The sequence below is a fragment of the Notolepis coatsorum genome (genome assembly GCF_963971535.1).
Source record: "Notolepis coatsorum genome assembly, chromosome: 16".
Classification (NCBI taxonomy): Eukaryota; Metazoa; Chordata; class Actinopteri; order Aulopiformes; family Paralepididae; genus Notolepis; species Notolepis coatsorum.
Window position 1 is genome coordinate 78,271,987 of NC_140180.1, and position 24,145 is coordinate 78,296,131.

The following is a 24,145-nucleotide window of genomic DNA, read 5'->3' on the forward strand; positions in this document are numbered from 1 at the left end:
ACAGCAATACCTTCCATTTGTTCATCACTCTCTCTCTCTCTTTCTCTCTCGCATTCTTCTTGCAAGCATTGCTCTTGTTCTGTAGCCTCATTTTACAGAACAGCCGACTTCAAACTCTCCACAGAAATGACCAGAGAGTGGAATAGATTAGTAATTAGAGGCCTTTCAAGCAGGACATTGCTTGTTAGGATATTTTATCGTTAGTAGTTTTGTTTGTAATTGTTTCCTGCCAAGGTGCAGGCACAGGGGAATCAATCATTTTCATCACTTTTGAAGTTCTGCAGCAATTATACATCTGGCCGCTACTTTTCCTTCTCACAGTCAAAACATGACCTTGGCCACCCTGTTAGAGCGATGATCAATGCAACCTCCATTCTTCCCCTGTACTCCTGACAGCTTTGATCTCCACTCCTGTATCTGTTCTCTGTTCACTCCCACCTCTCCACCCCCAACCCATCGTCATCTCAGATAATTTCTTTCACGTCTTCTCTTTTCTTCATACTTAATCTCTTCCGTGTCGCCGTTCCGTTATTTGGCGTCACAGCGCTAAAGGTGACCCAGGAAGCCTCTGTAATCTCTGTCTCAGATTAGTGTCATTTCCATCTCCGTCTCTCAGCACTTGCCTGGTGTAATGTGTGTTGTTAACGCAACACAGTTTCTGCTGTTTCTGCTCAAAACAGCTTCTCTTGAGGGGGAGAATGATAGTGTGACTCAGAGAGACAGGAGGGCGGAGAGAGAGAGAAGAGAGGGGGAGATAGAGAGAAGGAGAGAGAGAGAAGGAAAGAGGAGGAGGAGGAGAGAGAAGGAAGGAGAGAAAGAGGGAGAGATAGTGAGAGAGGGCAAGATAGAAATATAGAGAGGGAGAGAGCAGGAGAGAGGGGCGAGAACAAGATAAAGAGAGAGAGAGAGAGAGAGAGAGAGAGAGAGAGAGAGAGAGAGAGAGAGAGAGAGAGAGAGAGAGAGAGAGAGAGAGAGAGAGAGGAGAGAGATTAGATGGATAGAGAGGGAGTGAGAGAGGGAGAGAATAATGTTCCCTTGGGATTTTGCCCACAAATCAGCCATTTGCTTTTGAAAGTGCAATTACAGTAGTGGCTAAGTGTTCTCCCCTCCCTATTAATTCCCAGCAATTAATGTGCATCGTTCCATGAAACATATTGGCAACTTTCTTAAAGTGAGATTAATTTGGCTGGGCTGGAGACGAGTGTGTGTCTTTGTGGTTTACGCCGTTATCTTGTCTCAGCATATTGGACTAAGCCCTCCAAGCCTTGAGGAGCAAAGTGTGCGTGCGTGTGTGTGTGTGTGTGTGTGTGTGTGTGTGTGTGTGTGTGTGTGTGTGTGTGTGTGTGTGTGTGTGTGTGTGTGTGTGTGTGTGTGTGTGTGTGTGTGTGTGTGTGTGTGTGTGTGTGTGTGTGTGTGTGTGTGTGTGTGTGTGTGTGTGTGTGTGTGTGTGTGTGTGTGTGTGTGTGTGTGTGTGTGTGTGTGCGTGCGTGCGTGCGTGCGTGCGTGCGTGCGTGCGTGCGTGCGTGCGTGCGTGCGTGGAGTGTGTTGCAATGTAGGTCACTGGTATGATGCGAAAGTCACAAGGATTTTAAATTGTTTGGGTGTACAAAATTTGGTCACAAAAACGCACCCACTGCATTATTTCCATAGTATTATGTGGCAGATATCTTGGTAGGCAAACGACAGATACAACAGGTGATTGTAGTTGATGGGTGATTATCATTACATGACACCCATGGCCAATGAGCTTTGGGTAAAATCCTCCTCACTGAACATAAATGTGGTGTTAAGTTGACTTTTGGTCAATAATTATATAATTTTACATGGGGCTGGGCGACACTTTGGACAACACCGGTAAGCCATGAGCTCGTACTCAATGGGCCACCGCTTTAAGAGATAGGGATGCGTGGCGATTTTGCAGGGCTATATTATTCTATATTATAGCTATGGAGACAACACTATGGCTCATTTGACATCAACTATCCATCGTTTTTCATGTGAAAAAGAATACATTTTTTCATGTATACGTTCGCGTGTTGGAGCAATACGTGAATTTTGCTAAAAGCGTTGGTGTTGCTCACCTGGACACACTATTATTTCCAATTCAAAGGTATATAATAGGTATTGGTCTGGTTTTCACCTGAACTAGCAGCTTTATTCGGGAACAGAGTCTGGTTTTCAACTGAACTAGCAGCTTTATTCAGGAACAGAGCTTGGTTTTCACCTGAACTAGCAGCTTTATTCAGGAACAGAGCCTGGTTTTCACCTGAACTAGCAGCTTTATTCAGGAACAGAGCCTGGTTTTCACCTGAACTAGCAGCTTTATTCAGGAACAGAGCCTGGTTTTTACCTGAACTACCAGCTTTATTCAGGAACAGAGCCTGGTTTTCACCTGAACTACCAGCTTTATTCAGGAACAGAGTCTGGTTTTCACCTGAACTAGCAGCTTTATTCGGGAACAGAGCCTGGTTTTCAACTGAACTAGCAGCTTTATTCAGGAACAGAGTCTGGTTTTCACCTGAACTACCAGCTTTATTCAGGAACAGAGTCTGGTTTTCATCTGAACTAGCAGCTTTATTCAAGCAAAGGAACAGAGCCTGGTTTTCACCTGAATTAGCAGCTTCATTCAGGAACAGAGCCTGGTTTTCACCTGAACCAGCAGCTTTATTCAAGGGAAGGAACAGAGCCTGGTTTTCGTCTGAACTAGCAGCTTTATTCAGGAACAGAGCCTGGGTTTCGTCTGAACTAGCAGCTTTATTCAAGGGAAGGAACAGAGCCTGATCACTTGCCAGATGCTTTGGATGCCTGTCACATTGGGCACCATTTAGATAAATTAGAAATTGGTCTCCTTATTTTCACAACTTAATACGACTTGTAAATATGTTAATTATTGTTAGATATAGTCCGGCTGTATTATTTCCCACCCTGTGTGAAAAAACAACAGTTTTGTCGGAGGGGAGTGGCTTCGGTCTCAGACGGGCAAAAATGACAGTTGGTACCAAATCCATTCTGAAGAAGAGACAACGGACCCAGTACTTTGTTGGCAGTGTGAAAATATGCAGAGAAACATTGAATACCTTTGGAACAGTTTGTGGTAAATTGTATCTGAATTGGGAGATTATCTTCTCTCCGTAAAAATTTTTGTATCTCTCCGTCGCATAAAGGCTGGCTGGCAGTTTGCATAGAATAAGGCATAGATTAATGAAATGTGTTTTTTAGAACAAACGCATCTATTTCTATATTTCAAATTGTTTCTCATTCATATCTACTCAAGTATAGAGAGAGGTGCGTGTGGAGAGAGCTTAATGGAGGGGTCCTACTAATCACCCCAAAGTACCAGAAAATACCAGAAAATACCAGAAAATACCCCAAAGTATACCCCAAAATACCAGAAACTACCCCAAAATACCCCAAAATACCAGAAAATACCAGAAAATACCAGAAACTACCCCAAAATACCCCAAAGTATACCCCAAAATACCAGAAAATACCAGAAACGACCCCAAAATACCCCAAAGTATACCCCAAAATACCAGAAACTACCCCAAAATACCCCAAAATACCAGAAAATACCAGAAACTACCAGAAACTACCTCAAAATACCCCAAAGTATAACCCCAAAATACCAGAAAATACCCCAAAATACCCCAAAGTATACCCCAAAATACCAGAAACTACCCCAAAATACCATAAAATACCCCAAAATACCAGAAACTACCCCAAAATACCAGAAAATACCCCAAAATACCCCAAAGTATACCCCAAAATACCAGAAACTACCCCAAAATACCAGAAAATACCCCAAAGTATACCCCAAAATACCAGAAACTACCCCAAAATACCAGAAAATACCAGAAAATACCAGAAACTACCCCAAAATACCCCAAAGTATACCCCAAAATACCAGAAAATACCAGAAACTACCCCAAAATACCCCAAAATTCCCCAAAGTATACCCCAAAATACCAGAAAATACCAGAAAATACCCCAAAATACCCCAAAAACCAGAAAATACCAGAAAATACCAGAAACTACCCCAAAATACCCCAAAGTATACCCCAAAATACCAGAAAATACCCCAAAATACCCCAAAGTATACCCAAAATACCAGAAACTACCCCAAAATACCAGAAAATACCCCAAAATACAGAAAATACCGGGGCCTTTGTGTGTTTGTGTGTGTGGAGGGGGGTGGGTAAATAACGGTAAATGGAATAAAATTGCTGTATAAGTTGTTTATAGGGAGGTGTAGTGGTTACGTCATTGTTGTTTCCAGCCGGTCCACCTCGCTTGAAATTGCAATGTATTTCCAATGGACACAGTTCTAAATCGTCTCTTTTAAAACAAATAAAGCATGAACATACAAGCAAAGGCATGGTGCACCTTTCTGTGTGTCTTCATCCACAATCTACAGCTCAACATAAAACAATTAGCAATGAATCATAAAGTAATTACGTATAATTTAATTTCAACCAAAAATGCTTAAACAATAATGTTAGTGATAGAAGGGAACTCATTTTGTGTAAAAATGGAAAGCTTGCCAATGTTCATGAGGCCGAATTATTACAATAGCCGATAATAGGCTACATTTTCCCAATGATAAATCCCTATATGGGTGGACTGCGCGGGAAACAAAAATTACGTCAGACTACTCCTCCCTATACTTCAGAAGTATGATATTTAGACATGGTCCCCAAAATAAATGGAAGTGAATGAGGAGCCTGTCATCTGGGAGGAATGGTGGTGTTGACAGCAGACAACATACTAATAAACATGAGTTATTAATGTATTCATTTATTAATTAATTATGTATTTATTCATAATATATATAATAATAATAATTATTATTATGTATTTATTTATTATTTTACAGGAATGTACGTTTAAGTCTCTGTCTGCTTGTGCTTGTAGATCTCTGTCGGGGCGTATCGTGGGCGGCGTATGGTGGTTCTTCACCCTCATCATCATCTCGTCCTACACGGCCAACCTGGCCGCCTTCCTGACCGTGGAGAGGATGGTGTCGCCCATAGAGAGCGCCGAGGACCTGGCCAAGCAGACCGAGATCGCCTACGGAACGCTGGACGCCGGCTCCACCAAGGAGTTCTTCAGGGTAAGACAAAGAGATCAGTATTGTATTGGAACTGATGCAGACACATGAACTGATATACACACATGCTCTGATATACACACATGCTCTGATATACACACACATGAACTGATATACACAGACATGAACTGATATACACACATGAACTGATATACACACATGCTCTGATATACACACATGATCTGATATACACACATGAACTGATATACACACATGCTCTGATATACACACATGAACTGATATACACACACATGAACTGATATACACACACATGAACTGATATACACACATGCTCTGATATACACACATGATCTGATATACACACACATGATCTGATATACACACATGATCTGATATACACACATGATCTGATATACACACACATGATCTGATACACACACATGATCTGATATACACACACATGAACTGATATACACACATGATCTGATATACACACATGAACTGATATACACACACATGATCTGATATACACACACATTAACTGATATACACACATGCTCTGATATACACACATGATCTGATATACACACATGAACTGATATACACACATGCTCTGATATACACACATGATCTGATATACACACATGAACTGATATACACACATGATCTGATATACACATACATGATCTGATATACACACACATGCACTGTTATACACATACACATGATCTGATATACACACATGAACTGATATACACACATGATCTGATATACACACACATGATCTGATATACACATGAACTGTTATACACACACACATGATCTGATATACACACATGAACTGATATACACACACACATGAACTCATATACACACACATCGTCTCATATACACACATTAATTGATATACACGCGCAGGGCTAACTTTTTGGCTCACCAGCCACTGTAGCTAGTGGTTTTCCAAAGTCACTAGCCACTCAGCATTTTCACAAGCCAAAATCCACACGCGAGCACCTCCACCCAAAAAGTAATAAACATAGGCAATTGGACAATGTAACTGCATGCATTTGCTTGGACATAAGATTGTATTTGAACAGAAACATCTAAAATAACATTTAACGCCAAATGGGAGGGGGGGGGGGGGGGGGGGGGGGGTCAAAGGTCAAGGTTTACTTATGGTAGCCAAAGGGGGGTAACTGTGATTTTGGGTGGGCTCCCACGGGCGCGCTCTTTCGCGGATCAATGTGAGATTTCTCCCGGGGGTAGATCTCGGCGGGCGGCACGATTTCCCAATGCCCTTCCATCAGCGAAAACATCGTTAAATTGTTTTGCGTGGAATGATTTGGGTGATTTTGCGCAAGCTCCCACGTACACGGATCGACACAAGATTTGTCCCGGGGGTAGAACTCGGTGAGGGGCACGATTTCCCAATGCACTTCCTTCAGCGAAAAAGACTGGAAAAATCGCGGCGATTTTGTGCGAGCTCCCACGCGTGTGCCCGTATTCCGATCCGCGCAAAAATATTGTGGGACACAATTTCCCAATGCATTGTCCCGTGGGATTATGCCCCCCTCAGGCTATATTAATTGTATTAATTGAGCGGCGGATTTGCAGTGATGCGGAAATGAAAAAAAGTCGCCCGCCAAAGTGGCTGGTAAGAGTGACAGAGTTACACACCACTGCCGAATTCTACCCGCATTTGGCAGGTGGCGGCTGTTAATGTCGAGCCCTGTACACACGTATGATCTGGTATACACACACATGAACTGGCATACACACATGATCTGATACACACATGATATGTTACACACACATGATCTTATACACACATGAACTGATATACACACACATGAACTGACATACACACATGATCTGATATACAGACAATAATTGATATACACACGCATGAACTGGTATACACACATGAACTGATATACACACACATGAACTGATATACACAGACATGATCTGGTATACAGTATACTAGGGCTGACCCCTATTAGTCGATTAGTCGACTAACCAGTCGAAAGGAGCCGTAGTCGACTGGCCAACCTCTTAGTCGAATATATATATAAAAAAATATATATATATTAAAAAAAAAAAAAAAAAAAATTATCATTCTTTCCAAAAGAAAAGAGGCCTAGAAGCGTGGCTAACGCTAATGGCACACATACCAGAGGCTAACTGCCTATGAAAACAGGCACAGAGGCACTGAAAGAGCCAAACACCCATCTAATGAACACACTAGACTAGACAAATATCAAGATGTATCCATCAGTGGACCAATTGCATGCTTTTGCAGAGGACAATAAGCCTTCAGTCGACTCCTTCAGACATTAAGCACCCCCCACAGCCCAAATGGAATGATAAAATTTTTTTAAAAAAATTTAAAAAATTAAATATTATAATTTTTTTTTTTTTTTTTTTGTCGACCAATAGTTGACTAACGGCTCATTTTGGCCAATCCTAGTCGACCATCCAAATCCTTAGTCAGGGACAGCCCTAATACACACACATGAACTGATATACACACGTTAACTGATACTGTATACACACATGTACTGATATACACAGACATGAACGGATATGGAGAAATCCCCACACACACACACATATCCCATATGTGCACATACCTCCACATGCATGCGTGCGTGTACACACGTACAAAGGTTCTCTCCTTCTCGAGCTACATCTCTCTCTACATCCTGTCTCTCGCTCCCGTCCCATCCACAGAGGTCAAAGATCGCCGTGTTCGAAAAGATGTGGTCCTACATGAAGTCGGCCGACCCCTCAGTGTTCGTGAAGACCACGGACGAGGGCGTGATGCGGGTCCGGAAGTCCAAGGGGAAGTACGCCTACCTGCTGGAGTCCACCATGAACGAGTACATCGAGCAGCGGAAGCCGTGCGACACCATGAAGGTGGGAGGCAACCTGGACTCCAAGGGATACGGTATTGCCACACCCAAGGGCTCCAACCTCAGGTATAAACCCCATACCCCACCCCTCCCCCCACGGTGCCGTTATCAGAGCTCCTGCATGAGCTTTACTCGCCCGTCTGTCTTTTCCAATCAGTCTCATCCACCGTTTCTTCATTTTATCAGTCGTTACTCATCCGTGGCTATTTATCTGTTGACGTTGGCTAACCAGCGAGCATCTAGTGTTTAGTCTAGTGTGTGACGGCTACGTGTTTGTTTTGTTTTCCTTCATACAGTATGTCACGGCTTGTGTGTTTTGTCGCCCTTATTATTACACATCCGTTTTTCTATACAAATATATACATTTTTATAACATGGAATGTTTACTTTAGTTTCTGTTTCTTTTTCTTTTCTTCTTTTTTGTTTCAGTATTTATCATAATACCATGATAAGCACAAACTGCCATTGCCATTGTCACCACTGAAAAGCATCATTTGGTTTATGGGTGTGTGTGTGTGTGTGTGTGTGCGTGCGGCTAGCCTAAGCCTTTGTCTTTGTGCTCTAGCTCTGACAGAGGCTCCGGCTATCCGTGTGTGTCTGTCTGTGTGTGAGTGAGTGTGAGTGCTGGTAGAAGTGGTTCTGGACGGGACTGTGAGACGTACCTGACCTCCTTCAGGTGCAGATTGTTTTTCTCTGCTTCTGCTGCCCCTCATTTCATCCTGAGCCTCCTTCAAGGCCCGCTGTTAAACTGCCTGCTTTGAAGCTGAAGCCTCCTCTAAGGAAAACACACACACACACACACCCGGGCTACACACACAGACAAACACACACACCCGGGCTACACACACAGACAAACACACACACCCGGGCTACACACACAGACAAACACACACACCCGGGTTAGGCTACACACACAGACTAACACACACACCCAGGCTACACACAGACAAACACACACACACCCGGGCTACACACGTAGACAAACACACACCCGGGCTCCACACACTGACAAACACACACAGACAAACACACACACCCGGGCTACACACACAAACAAACATTTGTACACACACTTGCTCTCAAATGCTCTCTCTCTCTATCTCTCTCTCTCGCTCTCTCTCTCTCTCTCTCTCTCTCTCTCTCTCTCTCTCTCTCTCTCTCTCTCTCTCTCTCTCTCTCTCTCTCTCTCTCTCTCTCTCTCTCTCTCTCTCTCTCTCTCTCTCTCTCACACTGCCTGAACCCCCGTTGTCTTTCCCCTTCATTAAAAATGTATAGATGTCTCCCTCCTCTACAAACTAGCGGGAGCTCTTAAAGGAGGATTACGCTAAAGTAAAGTAAAGTGAAGGATTACGTCTCACACGCCCACTAGACTCTTCCCACTTAAACCAGAGCTCACAGTCTTAGACGAGCCGTGCCGTCCTGCTCCACGTGCCATGAAATGTCTCTAATTCACATGTATTTCCTCCCGTCTACTACGACTCCACAGCGGCCGTTTGGTGTCACGTTCATCTACCTTTACCTGCCCCCCCCCCCGTCTGAAGCGTTTCATCGATCTCTCAATGTGCCTACGGGTAATTTGGTTTAATGAAAGGAGCCTTGTGGGGAGAGTTCATTCATAACCTCAGAGGTCAGAGGTCAAACCGCACCGACAAAAGGAATGCCTCGTCTCCTTATGGAACCACTCAGGGGCCCTGTTTAAAAGCTCATACAAACGAGATTCCATCTGGCGGCGCGGCCGCTGTAGCGCTAAGACAATCGATGAAAGTCATATTCTCTCCCGCCGTACGGACCCGCCGTGACCTGGACGCACGGTAGCGGTAGGTGATGAGAGATGGCGTTTGGAATGGCTGTCGATGGCCCCTATTAAAGATCTCGTGAGGTTTTAATGACCGTTGGGCGGCGGCTCGGTCGGTATTCCCGTGCGGACTCACCGAGGCGTTCGCTGGACGTCTGATACTGACTTGAGAATATGGATTTCATTTTTACAGATAACGGGACGTCTTAATTGGATGCGTTGTATTGTATCGGCGTCTTTGTGCTCTTTTGATATTATGTAACAGTAGATTGGCCAGCATTGGTCAGATTCAGACGTCGGTGAGCGCCCTGTGAACACGAAGAGGGTGGTGGGTTCAATCGCGCCCCGTGGGTCAGGGAGACCTTTGTTTGAACCTTGAAACTTCAACGCTGAATTATCATTGAATATCTGAAACTTCATCACTACGATGTTATGTACTTTATTCAAATAATTTAGCTGTTATTATTAATTAATTATGTCTTTATCACATACTATCATTATATGCTTTATTATTGTAATTATTATGCAAAATAATAATAATAGACAAAAACTAAATCAGACTTCAAGGTTTTTCCTCTTCATTGGCATTTAATTGGCTACAGAATGTGCAATAATCAAATGAAATGAAACAAATGACTAATGCCGTCTATTAAACTGCTCATATACATTATGAGAAAGACATAGCAGTGTAGCCTATATATATTCTATAAAATATATCAAATAAAAAAATTATAGTTGACAGCAATGGGCTAATCCATATAATAAATTGCCTTATAGTTTTTATACAGAACTAATCAAAGTGAAATTGATTGCTCATGAAAAGAAAATAGAAATAAGACTCTTGTCAGTGTAGACCTTTACATGAAATATTAAATAATTAACATAATGCATTCTGTTGCCTTATTTATTTATTAAAATCAATAAATAACTTCACTTCACTTCAAGTGTGCATCGATCAAACTAAATAAACAACCGTACCCAATCAAATAAAATGAATTACAGCTAACCAAAATAGCTCCTGTGGTCTAAGCTTTAACACAGACTAACATAGCTGGAGCTTTGAATGATACGAGTGCTCAACCCGCTTTAGGTTGCGTGACCGTGTCCACAATCTTTAGCGACAGGGAAGTTCTTGTTTTGCTTACAATAAAGGCAGCTTTCGAAAAACTAAAATGCACTCCGAAGGGGGTTGAAGTGGCAGGGATAAGAAGTGATCGCGCGGCAATTTTGAATACTGATTTTGCCGTTGGTTACCACGGCGACAATTGAAGCTTCAACGCATTCGAGTTTCAGCCGTACCTCAGGTGCAAAGTTTAATTCTCAAATTCCAAATGGAAGTATGCACCTGTGATAATAGTCTAAAAGTCGTAGTTTGATTTTCATTCATATCACCATGTGGGCACGATCAAGCTCTGTAATGACACAGGCTCTCCTCAGTGTGTGTGTGAGGATGGCCAATTTAACCTGTGCTGAACACTGATTACCTCAATGTGCAACAGGTGCACAGCCACACCTGCTCCCAGGTCTGATTAGCTTAAACCAGCCATCCCCACACACCACGAGCCCGTTGAACAAAACTGTGTAACGCTGACAAAACTCTTCAATTCACAGGATGTTTCCCCGACGGTTCGTCTTCAAAATCGCAGACTCTTATTGTGTCTTTTGATTGATACTGTACTCTGTGTATAACTCTGCTGTGCTCCTCGTTCCATCCCTGACCTGTGTTTCGCTAACCCTGTGCCTGCCTGTCTGTTAACCCCATCCCACCCAACACACTCCGCCTCTCTCACATCCTGCCCGTCCTGAACCAGCTGACCAGCGGGTCCACCCATCCATGGCCACGCCACTGTGATTTCTTTCTTTGTGTCAGAGTCCTCGCTGGGCTGAGGGTTTTACCAGCTCTTGATGCCCGTGTTCCCCACAGCTGTGTTTCATGGTAGTGGAGGAAGGCTCTCTGCACCCCCGCTGAACGAGAAGGCAGAATATCCCCCCCCCCCCCCCCCTCCCCGTCCCAAGGGAATTATCATCCTAGAACCAAATGGGAACTGAATCAATTGTTTTGGAAAACCTGCAACAGTGTCGTATTTTCCTTCCTCTTCAAAAAACCAGACAGCGGGAGTCCCGTTGGGTCTGTCTGCGAGGGGCAGGTGTAGAGAGTTGTTCTTCACAGCCCGTCAGCTATGGGGCTCACGCTCACCCACACAAACACATGCAAGAGAGAGAGAGAGAGAGAGAGCAAGCTCTGACGGAGGTGATTTGGGTGTGTTGGTCGCTCAGAGAGCTGGTTGTCTCCTTTCCATGGTGCAAGGAGTGACCATTAGCGGTTAGCTTAAATATAACTTAACCCTCTTGTTATCCCCAAAGTTACTTTACACCCTTTATCCTCTGGGTCATTTTGACCCCAGCAGTGTGAACATGATCATAATCCAAACTGTTACCCAAATGTATGTTTCAGGTGCTTTATGTGTCTTTGTTGACGACCTAAATAACAATTTAAATAAAACATTACCCCCACTGCCCCTTCACCCACTCTATTATACATCCAGAATACCTATGTGACTATTAAAAAATATATAAATCACTATAATGTCACTGATTTTACGAGATAATGTCGGCTTGCAAGTGGGTCCCATCCCACTCCTTCCAACTGTCCCCGTACACGCGCCTCCCCTCTAAATTCGTCATCTCAAGTATATCCTTCTCAATTGATTGGTGTTATGAAGAGTTTGAATGCTGACTTTATCTCTTGAACATGGCTGACAGCGTATCTGGTGGGGCCTGGAACCTGGAATGATATTAGCAGCACTACGCCCCTACCCTGTTCAAGTGGGGAGCGGGACCATGATAACTTTCTTATGATCATTTTTGGAAAGTAACTTGTCTGCGTGTGGCTGAGAGACAACAGGAGCATCCTTCTCATCAGAGGAGGATGCCTCATAATCAGGGTCCTCAACATTATTCTCTTCTATGTCACTTTCACTGTCAAAGAGCTGTGACAAAACTTCACTGGCATAAACAACTTTTCTTCAAGGTAATTTTCAATTGAGAGACAACATGAAGAGAAACCACACAGAGCACCAATAGTAATGGTTTAGAAGGATCCGATGCAAGCTTTTATATGTTTGCATATGTTGCATAAACTACCAATGTCCTTGTGGGAACCATATGTCCCCATGTCCCAATATCAGAGTTCTCGCAATGTGGGTATTATGCCCTCTTCCCTCCTGTGTTGTATCAATGTCCTATATTTATACTATTTAGTCTAATTTGCATGTAATAGTCACCTCAATATAATCCTAAACAATCAAATCATGTTAATTTTATGTTTACCCATTTGCCTTCAATTAAATTAGGGAAAGTCATGAAATAATAAGCAAAAGAAATAATGTCAACCATTTATTTAGATACATTAAACATTAAATGGGGTCAAATTGACCCCAAGGATAAAAGGAGGGTTAAATATTGCAATATTTAACATAATATTGCAATATTGCAGGACAAAAAATGTGTCCTGGCTACTTCACAGACTGGATGCTGATAGGTCTAATATTAATCGTCGCAGATCTTCTATTCACCTGTGAGTTGAATATTGATCGCTCGTCCTCGCACGGCTGAAAGGAGATCACCAGATCTACAGACCAGACCTCCACACCTAAAGACATCTCTGTTTACTGTGTCTGCTCTCTCTTTCTCCGAGCCCCCCCCCCCCCCCCCCCCCCCCCCCCCCCCCACACCTGCTTGGTAAAACCTGACTCTTACTACGGTCACCCCATACGTCAACTCATTACAGAAACGACAACTAACATGTACCAGACATGTACTAGTTAACATCTAAAAGTCGACACACTCCCGCCTCTCCATATCATAGCCCTAGACGCGGCGGGAGTTTTCTTTTGTAACGATAACTTAAAAGAACACGCCAACATTTTGGGAAATTAGCTTATTGTCTTTTCCAGAGAGAGACAAGAAGATATATACCAGTTTTCTCTCTTTAAATAATTGATTTAACTATTTAAATGAATAATTCCTCTCTTAGCACAATGAATGGAAGCGGACATGACCGGTTAGCCTAGGCCAGTGGTTCTCAAACTTTTTACACCAAGTACCACCTGAGAACGTAGCTGGCTCTCCAAGTACCACCATATGACCGGCGTTAAAATACAGTCTATTCAGCTATGCACAGTTCACGCAGGAGGCAAATGTATTCCTAATACCATTATTTATTGTTAACTTTTGTCAGACACAGCCACAATGTACAAAGGGATAGCACTAGAACTAGCAAACGCTTCCACACAACTCATACAATGCAAGGGGCATTGAGAACATAATAACTAACATTCTCACATAGCAAGTGAGAAAATTAAGAACAACTGTATTTCAGCAAATGTACTTAATTCTCTCTCTCTCTCTCTCTCTCTCTCTCTCTCTCTCTCTCTCTCTCTCTCTCTCACACCGCAAGCAATTGTCCGTCATTCTCTCTCACACTCAGACACACACACACACACACACACACACACACACACACACACACACACACACACACACACACACACACACACACACACACACACACACACACACACACACACACACACACACACACACAATTATTTTGTTACAAAAACTTAATTTCCTGCATTCTGGTGCAGGCATTTTTGAATGTTTACCCTTTAAATGCCAGTGTTTGTGATGGGCATCACAAATTATTGTAAAAAAGAAAATAAAACACATATTCAATAAATGTTTGAATGTTTACCCTTTAAATGCCAGTTTGTGTGATGGCATCACAAATTATTGTTAAAAAAACACACACAAAAAGTAAAATATTTACAATATATCAAATGCAAAGTAAATTTTTCTGGGGGGGATTATTACAGGCTAGGCATGTGTCAATGATTAGCAGCAACACATTTTTTATCTGACATTACAAGAAATCTAAAAATAAATGGTTATGATCAGGGCTGAAGTTGAATTAAAGATTTATGACTGTTTAGACTGCATTACTCTCTGTCACAGTGATCTCCTGGTTGTTCCCCACTTAGATTATCTAACTATCGCGCTGCCGCAACCAGAAACACTGGCCTGGCCTGCTTCTAAGTTCAGTGGCCTGACTGCAAAAAAAGAAAGAAAAAGAAAAAACATTTTTTTTTTTTTTTTTTTTTTTAGCTTTTTTGGAAATGTTTTCAAGTACCACCAGCAGTACCACCAAGTACCACTAGTGGTACGCGTACCACAGTTTGAGAACCACTGGCCTAGGCATTGTCCAACTAACAACTCTCCCGAAGGCTAACCGGTCATGTCCGCTTCCATTCATTGTGCTAAGCTAGGCTAACGTGCAGCCAGATAGCTTTCTACTGAACGCACAGAGAGAAAACTGGTATATATCTTCTCGTCTCTCTCTAGAGAAGATGATGAGCTAATTTCCCCAAATGTTGGCGTGTTCTTTTAATTTTTTTTTTCATGATCACCACCACTACCACTACCGTTTACTAAACCTGTACCGTGACTGGTGTTTGCTAATGGCTATTCATTCTACTATCATTTCCCAAGAAACCCAGTTAACCTGGCAGTGTTAAAACTGAACGAGCAGGGCCTACTGGACAAATTGAAAAACAAATGGTGGTACGACAAGGGAGAATGTGGCAGCGGTGGCGGTGATTCCAAGGTCAGAGCCAGTTTGACAGCCCCAGCGGGTAACCCCCCCTATAACCACCACTGGGAGGGTAACCGGCAGGCCCACGCTGCCCCCCCGCACACACATGACCGCTCTGGCAACGCCGACACACTCCATCCCCCCCACCACCTGAAAGGGGGTGGCGGTTTCACTATTTCAAACTCGATCTCCTCCTCCGGTTGGACAGAATAAACAACCAGGACCGACCAAAAAAAATAAATAAAAGGTTGTCTTACACTCTGTGACATTTAAGGACCCCGGTGCGTGAAGGGCACACGTTCAGTGGCCTTGTGATAAATCTGTGCTGAAATTTGGCTGTAGTCCTGTGGACTCTTTTTAATACAAGGGACACAGAGAACAGAACGCTGACTTCAACATTGCGTAACAGGGTTAGCAGCGTGCCGGTTACCCGAAGTGATATAGTAATACACATCTACTGCCTTAGGGAGCAAAACAATCAAGCTAGATGGAGTATTAATGCATATCACTTTTGACTTTGCTGTGTCTAATAATCTTAATGCTATACAGTCTGTGCGTGCGTGTGTGTGTGTTTGTGTGCGTGTGTAGGTCTTTGCCTATAAGTGAGCTCAATTAACAGGTGTGCGTGCATATGTGTGTGTGTGTACGTGTGTTTGCTGCTGTGTGTCTCTGAACGAATAACATAAAATAACATGGTATGATAATGTTATTTATGTTATTTTTCTTATGGTTGGAAGAATCCCTGTAAACCTAGCGGTGTTGAAACTCAATGAGCAGGCCGTCTTAGACAAACTGAAAAACAAATGGTGGTACGATAAGGGGGAGTGTGGCAGCAAGGACTCCGGACGAAAGGTCAGTCTCCAACCCAGTTCTGTCACCTCACAGCACCTCCCAGCACCACCCCACGCTGACCCCAGACCAGTCCCTATAGACCTGGGGAGTGAGCTTCCACCTGGGGCTTTTCCCTCCATTGTAACCACCCATTGAAAATCTAAACTATTACAGCCAAACCGTATTGTGTAGGTTCATAGTCTTTGATGGAGGTATATATTATTATTATTATTATATATTATATAGTTATTATACTGTTACAACCGATAAAGGTAACTGTTTGAACGTAATCTTTGAGAGAATGTGTTTGGTATCGTAATCTGTGCTCATTTCCATAGTAATTACTACAGTGCCCATATGGCTCAGCGTGCGAGCACAACTACACAGAATCCCTTGATATTGTTATTGGTTATCGCAGCGTTTGTTTTCATTTTAGACATCAATGAAACATTTAAAGCATGACCTTTAAAAACACCTATGGTTAAAAAAAAGGATCCCGTAGCTCCCCAGGTCTATACACTCCTCAACATGCAACCACACTGCACCTCTCTCTCTGTCTCTCTCTGTGTGGCTCTGCCAGCAGTCCTGTGGTCTCTCTGTCTCTCTCTCTCTTCATACTGATGCAGATTAACTGATGGTTATAGTGGAGACTGTCAGTGTAAACATTAGGACTGCCCCCTGTTCTCTGAGTCCATTAGTCCATACTGTATAAGTAGGTCGACCAAAGACTTTGTTAGTCTATTAGGTGTTTTATTTGTTTACCCTTTTTTTTTTTTTACGAGTGAGGAATTACAAGCACACTGCTGGTAGGCACATCTATATTTAAACAGGTGTCTTCTGCATGATTATATGTGGGAAATTATATTTAGCATATTTGTTGTGTGACGATTAAATCGACTAATCAATTATTCTAGCTTCTTTAGTTTAGAATGGCCCACATTCTTACAAAGGTATGTGTATGCAGGTGCAGACGTAGGCGTCCATCTTCTGTGCAGTGATTAAACAGCTTATCTGAATCTTCACTGTGACACAGAGCCTTGAGAAACATCCCTCTGATGGGCAGTTTTCCAATAAGATCACATCTCACATCCTCACTCGGATTACAAGCACATCCTCACTTTCAAAGGAGCATGTAGTTAGTTTCTAGTTCTACGCATATAAACCCCAAGGAAAAAGAGAGATTTCTTTAATTGTTTTTGCAGACAGAACAGGACCAGATGTCGGTGTTGGGGAGAGACAGATATAGGGTCTTTGGAACGCGTCGACCCCTCACCCCTTGCCCTCTGACCCCTATAATGATCCTGCTCCAACTCCCCACAGAGTGTGCATGTCTGTGATGCGACCCCCTGTCGATCTGTCACCAGGCCCTTTTATAAGTCTATACTGCAACAAGTATACCAAGCTGCTTGCATGCCTTCACGCTCTGTGCCAGACATGCTCTGATGCGCTAATTCACTTTGATAGAACATTTTGAAGTTGAGTTCTCAAACAGTCAAACATCAATATGAGCTATGTGTGAGATCTGTGTCTTCACTTGTATACGTTTTGATAAGCTTGTCCGCAAAACAAATACTCCTAATAAGCTACACAGCTTCTATCCACAGGCGGCCGGGATTATGAACAAACTATGACCTCCCCCAACATAATACCAACATTGAACTGAAACAATTCACAAAACACACTTGACTGAACTGTGCTGCTAATAGTTTTTATTGAATCATTGATTGAGTGTCTTATATGTCGATTTATATGTTTTTATTTAATCATTGATTGAGTGTCTTATATGTTGATTTATATATTTTATTTAATCATTGATTGAGTGTCTTATATGTTTTTATTTAATAATTGATTGAGTGTCTTATATGTTGACTTATATATTTTTTTTTCATTGATTGAGTGTCTTATATGTTTTTATTTAATCATTAATTATACGTAGCCTTTTAGATATTTTAGATTTTTATATGCATACACATTTTTGTTTCTACTATAGTTATATATAAATAAAATCTTGAATCTTAATACACTAACTAGAGTGATGTACATTATATACAGTATACTATTATTTTATTATATGTCCCACGGTTGTAAAGTAGGTCAAATGTTCTAATTCAAAAGGCAATCAATAATATATTTCACAAACTATGTTCACAAAATCCCACATTTCCTACTCTTTATACTTTACTTAAACTCGGGAGTCATTGAGGGAGACCCTAGTTTTCAATGGCTCAGAGTGTACATGACATATGACGAAAACACACACAATCAATTTAAAACAGTACCACTTAGCTGACATGCTATACACAACAATTAACATAAAATATTGATAATGTTTTGGACAATTATTAAAAAGAAAAAAAGAAAACGTGTTGGTAATCTATGTACATAAATAATGTACTATATACACAAAATCTAATTTCAGTTGGACTTGGAATTTAAATGGTACTGGTCGCAATAGCCTAATATACAGGATATACCACAAGGACACACACTACAGACTGGATCAACCTCTCTATGAGCTTAGTGTAAAATCATTACTGTTGTCAGAACCACGCAGTCATAGTTATGTTATAAATATTGTTTTTGGACAGAGCTATGAAAACGCATGCAAGTGAATGGAGAAACCAAGCCTATTGTTGGTGGTGACCAGCTACTGCATCCGCCAGGCCGGTATTGAAGAGTGACTGTTCTATTCAGAAAGTGTAAACTGTGTCACCAAAGTGAAATAACGGTTAGAATTATGGCCTTACCCCCCAAGTGAAACAAGACATGACATTCAAACTAATTCACTTAAATAATAATCATAATAAATACATTTTCACAAGCCCAAAGTTTGACCAACAAGATGCTGCCCCTTTGAACGATTCAAGTCTCAACTGTATTGACCTATGACCTTTGCAGCTCTAGTTAGGCAGAAACGTAGGCAGATTGTAGTAGACGTTATGTCTTTATGACTTACACTGGAATGTGTGTATATGGTACTGCTGCATGGGTGCATGTGTTCTGATGCATTGTGGGCATTAATGTCCCAACGTATGGCTCCCTCACAGACTGTGTATCAAGTTATATTGTAGAAATGAAGCTATGCAGCAGGGATGTTGACCTTAATTAAAAGTACAGTAGATTGTTTTGAAATGTAGAAGAAACATGTTTCAAACACCAATAACAATAAAAAAAAAAATTGCAATAGTGATGTTGAGTAATGTTAAATCCATGTTTACATGTAGTATGTGGTCGTTGTTTACTTGTAGTATGTGGTCATTGTTTTTGTTAGAGCAGTGTCCTATTTTAGGACCTGGGATTTGTATTGTCCTGTGTCCTGTGTGTGTCCTATCAGAGTCTTTAGCGTGTACAGTATGTGAGGCTGTGTACTTTATGTGAGTTTGAGTACCTGTGCACATGTCCTGTGTGTGTATTTCTATGCGTGTATGGACTAGTGTGTACTGTGTGTGTTTGTGTACCAGTGTATATGTGTGTGTGGAGTGGTGGGTACTGTGTGTGTTTGTGTACCAGTGTCTATGTGTGTGGAGTAGTGTGTACTGTGTGTTGGTGTACCAGTGGCTATGTGTGTATGGAGTAGCGTGTACTTGTGTTGTGTACCAGTGGCTATGTGTGTATGGAGTAGCGTGTACTGTGTGTGAGTGTGTGTTTGTGTACCAGTGTCTAGTGTGTACTGTGTTGGTTTGTTTGTGTACCGTGTCTGTGTGTTTGTGTAACAGTGTCTATGTGTGTAGGCGTGTCTGTGTGTGTGTCTACCAGTGTCGATGTGTGTCTATGTGTGTGTGTAACAGTGTCGATGTGTGTGTGTGTAGTAGTAGTAGTAGTGTTTGTCTCTCCTCCTCTCCGTCCCTCCTAACGAGTCCTCTCCCGCCCTCCTCCCACCCCGCCCTCCACCCTCCCAGGACAAGACGAGCGCTCTGAGCCTGAGCAACGTGGCGGGCGTGTTCTACATCCTGATCGGAGGCCTGGGCCTGGCCATGCTGGTGGCGCTGGTGGAGTTCTGCTACAAGTCCAGAACCGAGTCGCGCCGAATGAAGGTGTCCACCGCGCGAGCCGCCGCTACAGCAGCACAGGCCTTTCACTGCGCAGCCTTAGACAGTGGCGCTAGCGCCCCCTACACTGAGCTACAGGGCTACGGCCTGTACACAAACAACACGGTTAAGATATAAGAGCAGAGGCGCGGCCATGGGTAGGAAGCCATGATGATGATGATGATGTATGATGATGATGATGATGATGATGATGATGATGATGATGATGACATCTGCCTCCTCACCCCCCCCCCCCCCCCCCCCCCTGCCCATCTAACCGTGATCACAGTAGGGACACCTCACACGGCTTTCCACCGCAATGCAATACGCTCCCCTGTACCTCTCTATACTTCTCTCTCTCTCTACTTCTTTCTCTCTCTACTTCTCTCTCTCTCTCTACTTCTCTTGCTCTACTTCTCTCTCTCTCTGCTACTATCTCTCTCTACTTCTATCTCTCTCTACTTCTCTCTCGACCTCTCTCTCTCTACTTCTCTTGCTCTACTTCTCTCTCTCTACTACTATCTCTCGCTACTTCTCTCTCTCTACGTCTCTCTCTCTACTTCTCTCTATGTATCTCTCTCTACTTCTCACTCTACTTCTCTCTCTCTACGTCTTTCTATTTATCTCTACTTTTCTCTCTCTCTCTCCACGTCTCTCTCTCTACTTCTCTCTATGTATCTCTCTCTACTTCTCACTCTACTTCTCTCTCTCTATGTCTTTCTATTTCTCTCTCTATGTATATCTCTTTACTTCTCTATCTCTACTTCTCTCTACTTCTCTCTCTGTCTCTTTCTCTCTACTTTTCTCTCTCTCTACTTCTCTACTTCTCTCAGCCAATCTCCTCCCCTCTTCCTTCTTCTCCTGTTGCTGACTGTCTTGCAATGTAGGGGCCATTGTAGTGTACATCCTATCTATAGTGTACATCCTATCTCTGTGAATCATAAGGCAGGTCTAGTGCAACGCCTGTGTGTTTCATCGCCGCTTTCCCTGTGCACTGTTTCTAATAGAACATCACGTAACCGTGGCAACAAAATAGCTCTTCAGTCATCTGTTCATCTTCCATCCTCGACTAACAGCTGGCGAGTAAGACCCCATGAAACGACATAAAGAGCGTGACCGAGGCGATAAAAGAGGGAGAGGGAGCCACGCCTCACTGATGTTTTTAATCAGCTGTCTTTCGGCAGAAGCGGACTGATCGGTGTTTGCGAGGCACAGGGCGTTATTAGTCCGGAACGGTGCCTCGCTGCCGCCTGCATAGAAACGGAGAAACAACAGAACAGATCCAATTAGATCCAAGTCTCCGATGCGCTCTTCTTCAGGTTGCGTTGCACCGCGCTGGCTTTGCCGAATTAAATCATTTATAGAACGGAGGGCTCGCAGCAGACGCTCCCCCCACACACGCGCTCCCCGCACACACACACACACACACACACACACACACATGCACACGCACACACACAGACGCACACTCACATCACGTCATTAGCTCCACTTTCAAGCCCAGTGAGTTTTATTGTAATGGACTGCAGAGTGAGGCAATAAAACCAACAAGTAAAGCCTCGGCTCCCGTCTTAGTATAAATCGGGGCGCCGATGCGTCACCATCACGGCGGCTTGCCTGGCCTGAGACACACTCAGGGACCAGATAAAGAGTGAAAAGCAACTCCCCGCAACCCTCCGCCATCGGCTCCCGAAACGTCTCGTGTGGCAAAACGGCCGCATTCTGATAGGACACACAAACAGCTGCTTGCACTCATGTATTCATGTACTAGCATACATACTATTCCCTCAAATCTCAGTTTGTTATGTTCTGCTCATTGTACAGACAAAGACAAGAGGATTGTATAAAGGCCTCGCAGCTGAAACATACATCCTATAATCTTGTCTTTGTTCTATTATAGCTGATAACTGGTATTGTTGTTTTACCGCTAGTGCTACTTGGTGTGTGTGTGTTTACTCTTGCTCCTACAGGGCACGGTGTCCGAAGCGCACGTTAATGCGTCGCTGTGTGTCATTTCTCCGCAGCAATCCATCAACGACGCCATGCGCTGCTCCACCCTGACCAGGGTGAGCGGGAGCGGGAGCGGCGGCGGAGGAGGAGAGAACGGACGTATCCTCGCTCACGACTTCCCCAAAACCGTTCAGACACTGCCCTGTATGAGCCACACCACCAGCATGGGACTGGGGGCGTCTGGCATGTGATTGTCCACAAGGCTCCACCTGGGGCTCCACCTGGGGGGGGGTTTGACCCCATTCCGTTCTCCTCGGCTGTCGACCTGCTACACTGAGACTTCTACTTACTGCCAAAATGCACTCTCAAAAGAAACGTTCACGATAAACTATGAAAGACTCACAGGCTCACCTTTTTTTAAATCATACAATGTTTGAAAAAGAAATATTGAAAAAAAAGAAGAAAAAAAACTGAACAAATAAGGACAAAGTGCTGCAATAAAGACGCCATCGACGTTTTTTCCTTTGATTTTTGTTTTGCTTTGTTGTTTTTAATGGTGTTCATTTTCGTGAAGAAGGAAAAGAAAAAGAAGCTTTTCTTCAGTGTGACGCCTGAGCCGCTAGACGCCGGTCGGTCTGCGTGTGCAATACTGTCCTCACCTTCGCTGTCCGCCCGCTACTACCTACCCGCTCTCTCGCGGGCCGATGGGGACCGTGGCATCTGGACCTGTGTTTTGTTTGATTTTTTTATATCGTTTGATATTGTCGTTTCTGCTCTTATTAAACATGTACGACATGGTTTTGTTTTGTTTTTTGGAAGGACACAGATACTCGGCGTGGCGCATCACATTCTTTTTTCACAGAGTTGTATACGGTTTACAGTGTGGAGTGTGGTAATGGTGTAAAAAAGAAAAATGTTTTAAAAAAATAAGTAGTTTATTGCTTTGTCCTTGATTGAGGCTTAATCATGTTAATATCAGTGATTAACCAGGCTAGGTTATGTGATTAATCAGGCTAGGTCATGTGATTAACCAGGCTAGGTCATGTGATTAATCAGGCTAGGTCATGTGATTAACCAGGCTAGGTCATGTGATTAACCAGACTAGGTCATGTTTGCTCAACAAACATGCATTGCTGCTGCACCTCATTAAACACAACATGCCTTGTCTTGCACACTCATACACACGCACACACACACACACACACACTACAGTTTATGCTCTGTTGCTATTGTAGTCATTGGTTTTAACAAGTAGATAGTGGAGAATCGATGGTGACGTTATCGTCAGCTCACTCGATCTTGATTATGGACCTGTTTTCGCTATGAAGACATAGAGAACACACATTATGAGGTACATCACGCTACATCGGTACGTCATTGCGTGGCCATGTACGGTGCCGCGTGACCTAAACACTGTAGTTTACCTTATCACATCCTTTAGTCAACCAGGATGGTTATTTGAAACACCTGAAGACGCCATCTGGAGAGAGATTTCCTTCCGCCTATCGTTTGGGGACTTTTTCCGAATTACTCACTCAGTCCTGTCTTACTGTACTTTAAACTATATTTACCACCGTCACTCTCAATTCATTGCTAAAGGCGTATCCCTCGATTGTGTGGTGTGAAAGGAAAGTCGGCTTTCTCTTCTCGTCGCTCGAGGAGGTCATTGGCAGATTAATAGAAGCCCTTGTAACAGGGGGCCACTTCTCTCTCTCTCTCTTTTGGACACTGCCAGGTGTTGTGAACAGAGCGGGGCTTGGAAAGGAGAGTGTGCCTCTGGCGGCTACAGCTCCCACTGTCGCCGGTTGGCTGTCGTTGTTGGAATTATTGTTCTCACACGTTTGATGTCAGGGACACGCCGTCTACTGCACTGTCCGCACACTCTGGCTTGGATGTTGGAGACAG

The 24,145-nt window shown here is 43.1% G+C and overlaps 1 protein-coding gene across 1 annotated transcript in view; it reads left to right on the top strand.

Annotated features, from left to right (window-relative positions):
- gria1a (glutamate receptor, ionotropic, AMPA 1a) overlaps positions 1-22,491 on the top strand; it is a gene marked incomplete at both ends in the record, with an annotated part of 251,785 nt that extends 229,294 nt beyond the window's left edge. The window contains 5 exons of the mRNA XM_084331814.1: positions 4,912-5,110; positions 7,802-8,049; positions 15,329-15,443; positions 20,162-20,296; positions 22,315-22,491. Coding sequence (XP_084187940.1) covers positions 4,912-5,110; positions 7,802-8,049; positions 15,329-15,443; positions 20,162-20,296; positions 22,315-22,491 — 874 coding nt within the window. The remainder of the gene's footprint in view (positions 1-4,911; positions 5,111-7,801; positions 8,050-15,328; positions 15,444-20,161; positions 20,297-22,314) is intronic.
- Positions 22,492-24,145: the final 1,654 nt, after the last annotated feature.